The sequence below is a fragment of the Somniosus microcephalus genome, chromosome 2, assembly GCF_052327205.1.
Source record: "Somniosus microcephalus isolate GS21.2 chromosome 2, FLI_Smic_1.0, whole genome shotgun sequence".
Taxonomy (NCBI): Eukaryota; Metazoa; Chordata; class Chondrichthyes; order Squaliformes; family Somniosidae; genus Somniosus; species Somniosus microcephalus.
The window spans coordinates 266,088,429-266,101,350 of NC_140988.1; the positions used below are offsets into that span (position 1 = coordinate 266,088,429).

The following is a 12,922-nucleotide window of genomic DNA, read 5'->3' on the forward strand; positions in this document are numbered from 1 at the left end:
TTCTTCCTCAAATCCCCTCTAAACCCTTACCTTGAATCTATGCCCCCTTGTTATTGACCCCTCTACTAAGGGAAAAAGTTCCTTTCTATCTACCCTATCTATGCCCCTCATAATTTTGTACACCTCAATCAGGTCCCCCCTCAGCCTTCTCTGCTCCAAGGAAAACAACCCCAGCCTGTCCAGTCTTTCTTCATAGCTGAAGCGCTCCAGTCCAGGTAACATCCTGGTAAATCTCCTCTCCACCCTCTCCAAAGCAATCACATCCTTCCTATAGTGTGGCGACCAGAACTGCACACAGTACTCCAGCTGTGGCCTTACCAGCGTTTTGTACAGCTCCATCATAACCTCCCTGCTCTTATATTCTATGCCTCGGCTAATGATGGCAAGTATCCCATATGCCTTTTTAACCACCTTATCCACCTGTTCTGCTGCCTTCAGGGATCTATGTACATGCACACCAAGGTCCCTCTGATCCTCTGTCTTTCCTAGGGTCTTACCATTCATTGTGTATTCCCTTGCCTTGTTAGTCCGTCCAAAATGCATCACCTCACACTTTCCAGGGTTAAATTCCATTTGCCACTGTTCCGCCCATCTGACCAACCCATCAATATCGTCCTGTAGCCTGAGGCTTCCCTCCTCGCTATTTACCACCCCACTAATTTTCGTGTCATCTGCGAACTTACTGATCATACCTTTTACATTCACATCCAAATCATTAATGTAGACCACAAACAGCAAGGGACCCAGCACCGATCCCTGCGGTATCCCACTGGACACAGGCTTCCAGTCACAAAAACAACCTTCCACCATCACCCTCTGCCTTCTGCCACTAAGTCAGTTTTGGATCCAATGTGCCAAGGCACCCTGGATCCCATGGGCTCTTACCTTCCTGACCAATCTCCTATGCGGGACTTTATCAAAAGCCTTACTGAAATCCATGTAAACCACATCCACTGCACTACCCTCATCCACACACCTAATCACCCCCTCGAAAAATTCAATCAAATTGGTCAGACATGATCTTCCCTTGACAAAGCCATGCTGGCTATCCCTAATTAATCCTTGCCTCTCCAAGTGGAGACTAATTCTGTCCCTCAGAATGTTTTCCAATAATTTCCCTACCACTGATGTTAGGCTCATTGGCCTGTAATTACCTGGTTTATCCCTACTACCCTTCTTGAATAATGGAACTACATTAGCTGTTCTCCAGTCCTCTGGCACATCCCCTGTGGCCAGAGAGGTTCTGAAAATTTGTGTCAGAGCCCCTGCAATCTCTTCCTTTGCCTCACATCATAGCCTGGGATACATCTCATCCGGGCCTGGGGATTTATCCACTTTTAAGCCTTCTAAAACCGCTAGTACCTCCTCCCTCTCGATGCTAATATGTTCAAGTAGATCACAGTCCCCCTGCCCGATTTCTATGTCCACATCGTCCTTCTCCATAGTGAACACAGATGCAAAAATTCATTTAAAACCCCACCTACATCCTCTGGCTCTACACACAGCTTGCCACTTTGGTCCCTAATGGGCCCTACTCTTTCCCTAGTTATCCTCTTGCCCTTAATATACTTATAAAACACCTTAGGATTTTCCTTTATTTTGCTCGCCAGTGTTGTTTCATGGCCTCTCCTCGCTCTCCTAATTTCTTTTTTAAGTATCCCCCTGCACTTTTTATACTCCTCTAGGGCTTCCTCTGTCTTTAGTCCTTTGTATCTGCCAAAAGCCCCCCTTTTTTTCCTAATCCATTCTCGTATATCCCTTGACATCCAAGGTTCCCTGGGCTTGTTGGTCCCACCCTTGACCTTTATGGGAACATGTTGCCATTGCACTCTCTCAATTTCCTTTCTGAAAGACTCCCATTGCTCCGATGTGGATTTTCCTTCAAGTAGCTGATCCCAGTCCACATTGGCCAGATCCTGCCTTATCATATTAAAATCGGCCTTCCCCCAATTTAGAACCTTTATTTCCAGTCCATCCTTGTCCTTTTCCATGACTACCTTAAATCTCACCGAATTATGGTCACTGTCACCAAAGTGCTCACCTACTAACACTTCTACCACTTGCCCGGCCACATTCCCTAGAATTAGGTCCAGTACCGCCCCCTCTCTTGTAGGACTTTCTACATGCTGGCTCAAAAAGCTCTCCTGGATGCACTTTAAGAATTCTGCACCCTCTAAGCCTTTCACACTCTGACTATCCCAGTTAATATTGGGGAAGTTGAAATCCCCCACTATAATTACCCTATTATTTGCACACTTCTCTGAGATTTGCCTACATGTCTGTTCCTCTATCTCCCCCTGGCTGTTTGGGGGCCTATAGTACACTCCCAGCAAGTGCTAGCCCCCTTTTTGTTTTTAAGTTCAACCCATATGGCCTCATTAGAGGAACCTGTTAATATATCATCCCTCCTTACAGCAGTAATTGTCTCCTTAATTAATATTGCGACACCCCCTCCTCTTTTACCGCCCCCCCCCCCTCTGTCTCGCCTGAAGATTCTATACCCCGGAATATTGAGCTGCCAGTCTTGCCCCTCCCTCAACCATGTCTCTGTGATAGCAACAATATCATACTCCCATGTGTTCATCAACAACTTCAGTTCATCCACCTTATTCGTAAGACTCCTTGCATTAAAATATATGCCATTTAGCCTTGCCCTACTCCCTTGTGCCGTTACATATTTGCTCTGCCTTCCAGTCTGACTTATTTTTTCCTCTATATTTGGCTGTACATCATCCCCTATTACAACTCCACTCTGTATCCCATCCCCCTGCCAAGTTAGTTTAAACCCCCCCGAACAGTGCTAGCAAAGGATATTTGTCCCGTTCTGGTTCAGGTGCAACCCGTTCGACTTGTACAAGTCCCACCTTCCCCAGAAGCAGGCCCAGTGATCCAGGAAACTGAAGCCCTCCCTCCTGCACCAACTCTTTAGCCACGCATTCATCTGCTCTATCCTCCTATTCCTATACTCACTAGCACGTGGCACTGGGAGTAATCCAGAGATTACAACCTTTGAGGTCCTGCTCTTTAATCTGCTACCTAGCTCCCTAAATTCTTGTTGCAGGACTTCATCCCTCTTCCTACCCATGTCATTGGTCCCAATGTGAACCATGACCTCTGACTGTTCACCCTCCCCCTTCAGAATGCCCTACAGCCGTTCAGTGACATCCTTGACCCTGGCACCAGGGAGGCAACAAACCATCCTGGAGTCACGTCTACGGCCACAGAATTAAGAGACTCTGCACATTTCTAGATTCGTTTAGATGAAACCATTACACATTTCAGTTTGTCATTTGTCCGCAAGGTGGAGCTAAGCAAACGTTGCTCCTTATAAAACACGACCATGTCGCAGAGTCAGTGCAGGCGATGCTGTGCTTTATGTGGCCGGTCAATGGGTGGCGCTCTGTACAATGATTCCGTCAAATCACACCGAGTAACGTTTTCATTCTTCCGTTGCAAGAATCTGCACTGATGTTCGTTTCAAGAAGCGACAATGCACTTCCTGGTTTATCTGTGATGTGTTTCTGCATGATAGACATAGATCCGTTTTGCTATTACGATTGCTGAAAAAATAAACTTGCGCTGTTATCACAAATTGTAAAAGCAGAATTTGCGAACCTTACGCTATAGCGTTACCGTGTTTTGATCTACGTCCTTAATTTAAAATGCAGACCCCGAGAAAAAAAACTGCATAAAATCATTGCTTGGTAAATTATGAATAACGTGGAGCCCAACATTGGTCAAAATGAAAAATGGTCTGGATTTGAATGAACACAGCTATATTTTACTCAGTCTCTTTCACTCTGTAAGGGTTTTGCTAGAGACATTTCTAAAAGTTCGCCGAAAACGTATGCATGGCAAGTCGGCTTCTTAACATGCGTAAGCGCAAACCAATCTAGCAATGAATGGATTTATAGTAAAACCAATGATTTATCTGGGCTTAGTGGGAATGGATTAATTTATTGTAAAACCAAAGATGTATCCAACCTTGAATAAATGCATTCATAGCAAAAGCAAAGATTTATCTAGCTTTGAATTCATTCTTTTTTTTTAGCAAAACCACAATCTATGTAGCATCGAATGAATGCATGTACATAATACTTGTTTGCGCCTTAAACTGCATCTGTTTTAAACATGCACACAATTGTATCGTTACCAAATAAGCGTTATGGAAATATACAACTTCCCCAAAGGACAGTTTGATATGAGCAGATGGACTTATGGAACGGAACATGTTCAGAAGATGAAGTAACTGATAAACTGCAACATCTCTGATATGAATCTGTATGCCGTGGTTATAAAAACATTAGTAAGCAAAATGTTGGAATATAACACTGCGGTAGAGACAAATGAATGGAAATAATAACGACTATGAGATGATTGACAAAATTGCAAAGAGACTGATTGGACATATACTGAAGGCGGTTGCTCGTGGAAAATGCAACAATTCGACCCCCCCCCCCTTTTTGCAACTACAAATTTATTGTGTGTAAAGATAGAGAATGAATAGACACAATAATATAAATAGATATTTATATATATAAATATAATAAATGCATCAGCTACGGATGCTTTTAATATGTTGTGATCCAGATTGTACATTTTTGTTATATTTGCTGTCATTAAAGTAATTGTTCGATATTGAGGTTGATAATCTGCCTATAAGCCATCAAACTCATTTGCTTGATCCGTTCAGGGTTTGGGGCAAGTTCCAACGAAGGCACGGTGAGATGATTGACATCCCCGTAAACCAATCAGAATGACCGGTCGGCGGAGCTGGGATCAGTCGAGCGCGTGCAGCGAGTAGCATTGTGACGCCATGGAAGGGGAGGGTATAAAATGCGGCGCGGAAGCGCGCTCGAGTTCATTGTGAGTCGGGAGAGCGCCGGGTGTTTCGGGTTATGGACTTACTGAGGACTATCACTTACCAGCAAAACGCTAAGATGTGCGAACAGCCTCTCGGCAAGTCCGCGGATCTCCGCTTCAACAAAAGACAGGAAGAGTTAACATACTCTAATACGGAGATGTCCCGGATTATAACCGACCCTGCCACTGGCAAATGTTACTGCAGAGGCAAAGTGTTGGGAAAGGTAAATAAAGCCTGCTCTTTGTGGGAGAGACCGAAAACGACAGCAGGCGTGCTGAACGTGTTACAGTATCTGTAAGATGTGGTTCAATCAGTGAATGAATCCTTGCAAAGTTTTGAAGCTTGCAAAAGGTTCAAGTTGATGGGTGACCGCATCGTCTGTGTAGAATTGTTACTGCACACTGAGCAATGTGCCCAGTCCGCGGAGGGCGAGCATCTCCAGAGGTCTGCGGGATTTTAAGAATGATCTATTAATCAATAAGCGCCGCACGTTCAATAGTAGAACTAGCTTTTCCTTAATCAGATTGTCACCTCCTAGTCTTTGGGTGACTGTACAGAAAAGGCGGATCATTCGATGTTCTTATCGTGTATATGAAAACTAACTTGAACCTCCTGTGAATTATTTTCTTGTTTAGGGAGGCTTTGCCAAATGCTACGAGATGACCGACCTGACCACTAACCGCGTCTATGCTGCAAAAATCATCCCGCACACGAGAGTAGCCAAACCCCATCAGAGGGAAAAGGTGGGTACCCTTGTCCGTGTGCTGTGACTGACATTCCTGCCGCTTCGCTTGGGTGCGCAACGGTGTAGATTACTTCAACTTCATCAAATGTCATAATACCGTAAACCAAGTGTTTCTGCTAAAACTCTGAACTGTTGAGGCGAGGCTCCCGTGTCTGATCCTGTTTTCCCTTTTTTTTAAAAAACCCCAGATTGACCGCGAAATTGAGCTGCACCGAACACTTCACCATAAACACATCGTTCACTTCTACCATCACTTTGAGGATAAAGAGAATATTTACATCCTGTTGGAACACTGCAGCAGAAGAGTAAGTATTCATCCTTTCTCCTATACAAATCCTGAAGTTCAATCTCTACCTATATGCTTTTTTTTTTGAGGCACAATGATTCATTTTTCCTTTTTTAATTTTTTTTTATTCTAGTCAATGGCTCACATACTGAAAGCTAGGAAGGTGCTGACAGAACCAGAAGTACGATACTACCTCCGGCAGATAGTATCAGGACTGAAGTGTCTGCATGAACAAGGAATCCTACACAGAGACCTCAAACTAGGTATGACCTTTTTGCATGTTGTTGCTTTATAATAACTAATTTGTATAAAATATAAATAAATGGAGAAATCCAGATTTAAATTGCACTATGGTAAAGAATTAGTGTACCAATATCTCATCATGATCAAGGAAAAGCATCAACTGGAAGATAGTTGTTAATGCTATTTTAAATATATATATTTTTTAATTGCAGGTAATTTCTTCATCAATGAGTCTATGGAACTGAAAATAGGGGACTTTGGGTTAGCGGCGAAGCTGGAACCAGTGGAGCAAAGGAGCAGGTAAGGAATCGGATATATCTTAAGTCTTATTAAATTGGAGAGGATTGTGAAATAGCAGTGCTAACCTCAACATTATCTCTGCAGGACTATCTGTGGCACACCAAATTACTTGTCTCCTGAAGTTCTCAACAAACAAGGGCATGGCTGTGAATCTGATATCTGGGCATTGGGCTGTGTAATGTAAGTATTGCACTTCAAAGGCTTTTGTTTAGTATGCTTGCATCCTTTAAGCACATTAGGTACATTTTCATCATTCTGTATCAAGTGCAAGCTGCCTCATGATCCTCTATACATCCATTTGAAATGGATGGAAAATAAAGGGCATTGTATGTCCAATTATCTGTGCTCCAAGAATACTGAAAGATGAAAATGAATACCAGCGTGATCATTTATAATCAACTTGATGTCCACTTATTTCATGTTGGAACTCTACTCTGGCGACACTGACTAATGGTCGGGTTGTATTGTATTACAGGTACACTATGCTTTTGGGACGGCCCCCATTTGAGACAACCAATTTGAAAGAAACTTACAGATGTATACGGGAAGCAAGATACACTATGCCATCATCATTGTCGATATCTGCTAAACAATTGGTAGCCAGCATGCTAGCAAAAAATCCAGAAGATCGACCCAGTCTAGATGACATCCTGCATTATGACTTCCTTACTCAGGTTTGTTGTGTTCTTAGTTTTAACTTTTTTTTTTTTTTTATCCATTTTTTTCTTCTCCTCCTTCCCCTGCGCCCCCACCCCCCTCTTAAGTATACACAAATCTAAACTTCGATCTTGTATTGCAGGGATTTACACCTGAGAGACTGTCTCAGACCTGCTGCCACTATGCACCAGATTTTCACTTGTCCAGCCCTGCCAAGAACTTCTTCAAAAAGGCAGCTGCAGCTCTGTTTGGTGGGAAGAAGGACAAAGCCAAGTTTTTGGACAATCACAGTAAGTATATATTGTGGCTAAATCTAATGTTTTAGTTCTAATTGGCTGCAGTAAACCGAATGACCACACATAATAAACTGACTAGGTAGAATAAAAATCCTGTCGTCTCTTCTAGTTTAGAGAGGCTACCTGAGTAATTATGGAGAAATTCCATCTTTAACTTAGCTGAACAAATGCTTCTGTACAGTAAGTAATAATTTTTTTAAACAAACTAGGAAAGGATGATGCTGATGAAATATACAAGCTGAAAAATGATTTGAAGAAAATATCGTTAAGCAACCAATTGAACAACAAAAGCCGATCAGATGAGGTAGGTTGATCTCTAAATTGATTGTTAATTTTTTTTGCCCCAGTATTAAAATTGTGTTTTGAAACTTAGTAAATATCCATCAATGTATAGATCTAGGATGCCACTAAAATTGACATTATTTCTTTAACAGGAGTCGAGGTTGGCCAGCAAGCCACCAATTGTCTATGTCAAACCAGAGACTCCCTCACCAGTGAAGGATAATGAACAGCAAATCAGAGACTCTATTAGGATGATAGTGAGAGGAACTTTAGGAAGCTGCAGCAGCAGTAGTGAATGTAAGTACAAGATTGGATTTAACCACAAACCTTATTTAAAATTTCCACCTCTGCAGAGATAAAGCCCAGTCCAATACATTTTTGTAATCTGATGTGTGTATATAATGTAGCCATTGTAAATTTCATTTTTTAAATCTATTTTAAGCTGTTTGGCTGTTTATTTGCTGTACAAATTGTCATAATACCTTTGTTTATTTCCAGCTCTTGAAGACAGTACCATGGGAAGTGTGGCTGACACGGTTGCTAGAGTACTAAAGGGCTGCCTAGAAAATATGCCTGAAGGTAAGAACTACTGCAATCATTTGAATCCAATGTAGATTTGTGTTGAAGATTGGGAGTTGACTGCTTCACTGTCTTAAACATTTTAAGTAAGTGTTTTTGTTTTGTTTTTCAGGAGACTGTCTGCCAAAACAGCAGTTGAGCTTCTCCTTCCAGTGGGTCACCAAGTGGGTGGATTATTCTAATAAATACGGCTTTGGGTATCAGTTGTCTGATCTCACAGTTGGAGTCCTCTTCAATAATGGAACTCACATGAGTCTGTTGGCAGATAAAAAGTAAGTAGCCTAATGAATGATTTGATTATCTTTGAATCCAACTGACTTGAATAAGAGGTGCTAACCTATAGCATATCTTTCCTCTTGTTCTTTTAGAACCATCCATTACTATGCAGAGCTGGGCCAGTGTTCCATCTTTTCTGCACTCGATGTGCCTGAAAAGTTCATTAGTCAAGTGACTATTCTGAAGTATTTTGCACACTACATGGAAGAAAATCTAATGGAGGTAAGAATCCTTGTGTGTTTTTTTGTTTTTGTTTCCTGTGTTGCAAACTCTGTATGATGAGCTGGAGTTCTGCTTTTAAACCTTTTTCTAAAGGTGATGGCAGCTAGCTACCTTAAGTCTAAAAGACCAGCTTGCAATAGCCATTTATCCCTCTCCCTCTATGCTCCTTGATAAAACCTCTACACCCCTTGATAAAAGTACTTGGTACCATTCAACGATTGGAGTCCAGCCACCTAGTATTTGGTACTGACACTTTTTTATAAACCTGAGATTTTGAACATCTCTGATCTTTATCTTTCCTTTTTATATTTTACAGGGTGGTGATCTGCCTAGTTCAACAGATGCCCAGAAGCCCAGACTGTGTCTCCTTCAGTGGTTAAAGTCTGACCGTGCACTAATGATGCTCTTTAGTGATGGCACGTTCCAGGTGAGAATACAATTTGTATTTGGGAAGCATGTAGTTGCACTTAACTTGTAAGCTAATGTGCTGTCATGCAGGGTGGTAGGATACAGGACAAATTTGGCTACTTTCTTGACTGCCAGAGTACCTGTGGCAGGTGAGGCTCCTCCATAAGGGAGATTGAAGGGCAAATCCACTTGCACCATCTAGTTGCTGCTTGGTATTGGCAAATGGTTGCAATCATGTGGTCTGCCAACCTTCTCCAGGGTGTATGGCTTAAACCTGGGGTTCAAGAGAAAATACTAACCATATTGATAACTTGTACTCCAGTTATGAATTAGTAATTTCTGGGCTTTGTTGCTCTTAATTCATACTGCAAGAATAAAGGAAAATAACAAATGCTGGAAAGCAACTGCATAGCTGTCTGCATCTAGACATTTTGGATGTACACCATTCACAAACTCCCATATAGTAATTAGCTATGTCATGAAGAAGCAATCATTGTAAGTAAATCTGACTTGTGTTTTATCGTAGGTGAATTTTTATCATGATCATACAAAAATCATTATTTGCAACCACAATGAAGAGTTCCTGCTTACCTATATCAATGAAGATAGAGTTTCTACTACATTCAAGCTCTCTACACTGCTGATGTCTGGGTGTTCACAAGAACTTCGTACCAGAATGGAATATGCATTGAATATGGTGCAACAAAGATTTAATTAAGATTGGACTGTGAAGCTTGGCCATGGCTTCCTTCAATTTGGAACTGACCCAAGATAACCATCTGTCAGGCGGTACGAGGAACTTCTATTTTGTTTGGTGTGCTGGGCCGGTACCAGACAGATGCGTTTTACAATCTTGCTTTGTTGGACTGACTTTTAAAAGGATGACTACCTGAAACGTGGCAGCTGCTGGAGGAACTTCAGTATTTTTGCATTACAAGGACTATGAAATGGATTTTATGTTGCAACAAAGCAGGGTGATGTGTTGTAGCTCCCATGAGCAAGAGGAAAGTGTGCGGCAAGTGAAGTTGAGAAAGTATTAGAGTACATGAACATTGCAAGTTGTAAAGACACTTTTTTTTAAAATGCAGCTTGTGCTGCTGGTTTAAACTAGGAATTTAGTTTTTGGAACAGAGAACTAAAAACCCAAATATGCGTTGCACCACATTTTGTGGCTGGACATATTCATTCCTTAATTTATTATGCACTGAGTATTTATTATTTATTGAAAAACTCACTCATGCACACTTCTGAAATATGTTGAAATGCTGAGCAAGTCACATGTTTAAATATTAATAAAAGTTCTTAAATTCATTTTGTGTATGAAATGGTCTTCATAAAAACATTTCAGTGTTGGATAGTTCAATGAAGTGTGGTAATGTCTATCACGTGCATTGTTTATATTACACAAATGAGGAATTGCTGTCTACAAAATAGCCTGCAAATTTTGAAATGCACCTTGAATCATGAGAATCTAGACCTGGTGGAAATATATGGAATTGCATGTGATTAATAGTGTAAAAAATGCAAGTTGACTGGCTTAACTTGTTGAACTATTAACTGCAGTCCTCATCTTTTAATGTAGATAAAAATGCAATTGAACAAAGGATATGCTGATGCTTTTAACTATAAAAGCAAGCTGGAAAGTAAAACCGCTACTACCCCTGTAAAAACCTACTAGAGTATACAATATTGAGTAGTGATCTTTCCTTACAATGCAGTTGCTGCACATCATGACCTTAACCTTCAGTTCAATGTTATCAAAAATGTTCTTGCTGATCACTTGCTGTTAACCAGATTGAATAGTCATTAATGACTTTTATAGCCATGACCCTGCTGCATGGCATAGTAAAGTTTCCAGAATGAACAGGGTGAAGCTATTTATAGTTGCTGTTATGTTGAAATTCTATTTTATAGGACAAAATTAATGCATAAATGGAGCATGATTAGTTGACTTTGAAAGATCTTTGGAGCCCTTTCTGGAGGTGGTGACTCCTTGCTGGAGTCTGCTTTTAGAGGCACCAGTTCCCCTTGGTACCAAACAGCCTTCATGTATGAGCCAGCTACTCAACCAGAGCTGCAGCATAACCAATCCTGCCCTCACCCATGCAGTTCCAGCTGGAATCTATCCACTTTTCTGGATAAGAGCAGAAGTCCTAGATGTGCTGTTCACTTGTGTTTTTTTTGCCTCCCCCTTATCCCTTTGGTGTTGAGATCAATTGTAGCATCAACTGAGTCTTGGTAACTCAGCACAGACAAAGGATTGATCCGGGGTTCTTGCTGGTCCATAGCTGTTTTATATCCTGCCATGTTAGAGCTTCTACTTCAATGTGCAGAGGTCTCAGCCATTCCAAAGACCCAACTAAAGTGAAAATGCATGTTTTCTTTAATCTCCCATGTGGAAATTGACAAACCGATCAGTGTGAAACATTGCCAAATTTTCCTTTCTAATTTTCCTATGTTTAGTTTTCAATCGGCAGTGAGACTTTAGGGTGGCATATTCAGCTTAGTTTTGACTACATCTGTACCCCATATAAAATGAATAACTTGTCGCCATGCTCTAAATGCAAGTGTAACTCTACAACTAGTGTTTTCAGTTAGCCAATGTGGGCTTGTAGTGTATTTCATATTTTGCCAGTGGTAAACTAATTGTGCAAAAACTTATCAATTGGCAAGAATTTTGCTAATAAAGATTTGAATGGTTACTGCCGTTTCAGAAATCAATTTTTGTCCCTCCCAGGTTTTACAACCATTGGGATGAGAGCCAAGTTAACCTCAAACTTAATGGTGTCAAACATAAATTCCAAGTAATGTTGAGCAAGAAAATTACCACCTTGCAAGTCCTAAACTTGGTTTTTAAAAACTTCTCAATTGGAAATCTCCTGTGGAGAATAATACCATCTCCCCTTAACCAGTAGTGACTAAAAGCATGCATGTAAGTAAGCAACTAGAGGCTAAACTGTCACTTATGAATATACTCTATTGGAATGAATGTGCTGGCACATGTTGCCCAATAATTATGTACTGCAGCAGAGGCACTTTCATTTCCAAAGCCACTATTGTGACTGGTTATGCTGTTGCAAGCACAGCTCAGTAACCTGCATTTATATTGTGCATTTAATGCAGCAAAACATCCCACCAAAGGTACCTGTAGAAGAAAAAATGTAGAAAGAGCAGATAATAGCCCATAGTGTGAGTTCAAGCTAGTAAGTTTGGCCACAATGGCATTTGAGAAGGTTTTCTTAAAGGTTGGGGGATTTGGCAAGGAAAAGCTCCCTGGAAGCACTACCACCAAAAGTGGGGAAGCATACCAGAGTCTGAGGTAGAGGAGCTTCAAGACAATGAGGTGAAATCATGGGATTAAAAATTAGAATTTTCAATTCAGTACATTGGGAGACACAGTTAATGCAGATCAGCAAGGACAGAAGTAATAGTGGTTATAGGCAGCTGGGTTTTGAACAAGTTGGGAGTTCGTGGAGGATGGGAGGTCAGCAAGTGGGGCATTAAAGGCATAACTGAAGTGTGGATCAGGGTTTTAGGGGTAGAGGTAGGTGATACACGTAATGTAAGTGGTCTTGTTGGTGATTAAATCTTGGGCTTTGGGCCAAACAAGGATGAGGTTCAGCATGGACTGGTTCAGACTGAGCAACTGGCCAGGGGATGATGGATTCTGTGGCAAGAGAGTGAAGCATAAGGTGGCTGAAATGAATTTCTTATACTTTCTAAGTAATGAGTTGCAGGAGTCTGCTAGATACAATTAAAACTAC

The 12,922-nt window shown here is 41.2% G+C and overlaps 1 protein-coding gene across 1 annotated transcript; it reads left to right on the forward strand.

Annotated features, from left to right (window-relative positions):
* The first annotated feature begins 4,855 nt into the window (after window positions 1–4,855).
* LOC147123371 (serine/threonine-protein kinase PLK2-like) lies at window positions 4,856–11,860 on the forward strand. Its single transcript, XM_085971729.1, has 15 exons — window positions 4,856–5,087; window positions 5,500–5,607; window positions 5,798–5,914; window positions 6,029–6,158; window positions 6,351–6,438; window positions 6,523–6,618; window positions 6,914–7,112; window positions 7,238–7,385; window positions 7,601–7,695; window positions 7,826–7,970; window positions 8,172–8,252; window positions 8,365–8,524; window positions 8,621–8,750; window positions 9,067–9,177; window positions 9,685–11,860. Exons 1-15 carry the CDS (start codon window positions 4,899–4,901, stop codon window positions 9,874–9,876), a joined length of 1,989 nt encoding a protein of 662 aa, XP_085827855.1. The 5' UTR covers window positions 4,856–4,898; the 3' UTR covers window positions 9,877–11,860.
* Window positions 11,861–12,922: the final 1,062 nt, after the last annotated feature.

Coding starts and splice junctions, on each gene's coding strand:
- LOC147123371 (XM_085971729.1), top strand. CDS start 4,899: ATGGACTTACTGAGGACTATCACTTACCAGCAAAACGCTAAGATGTGC. Junction 5,088..5,499: donor GAGGCAAAGTGTTGGGAAAG/GTAAATAAAGCC, acceptor TTTCTTGTTTAG/GGAGGCTTTGCCAAATGCTA. Junction 7,113..7,237: donor ATTATGACTTCCTTACTCAG/GTTTGTTGTGTT, acceptor CTTGTATTGCAG/GGATTTACACCTGAGAGACT.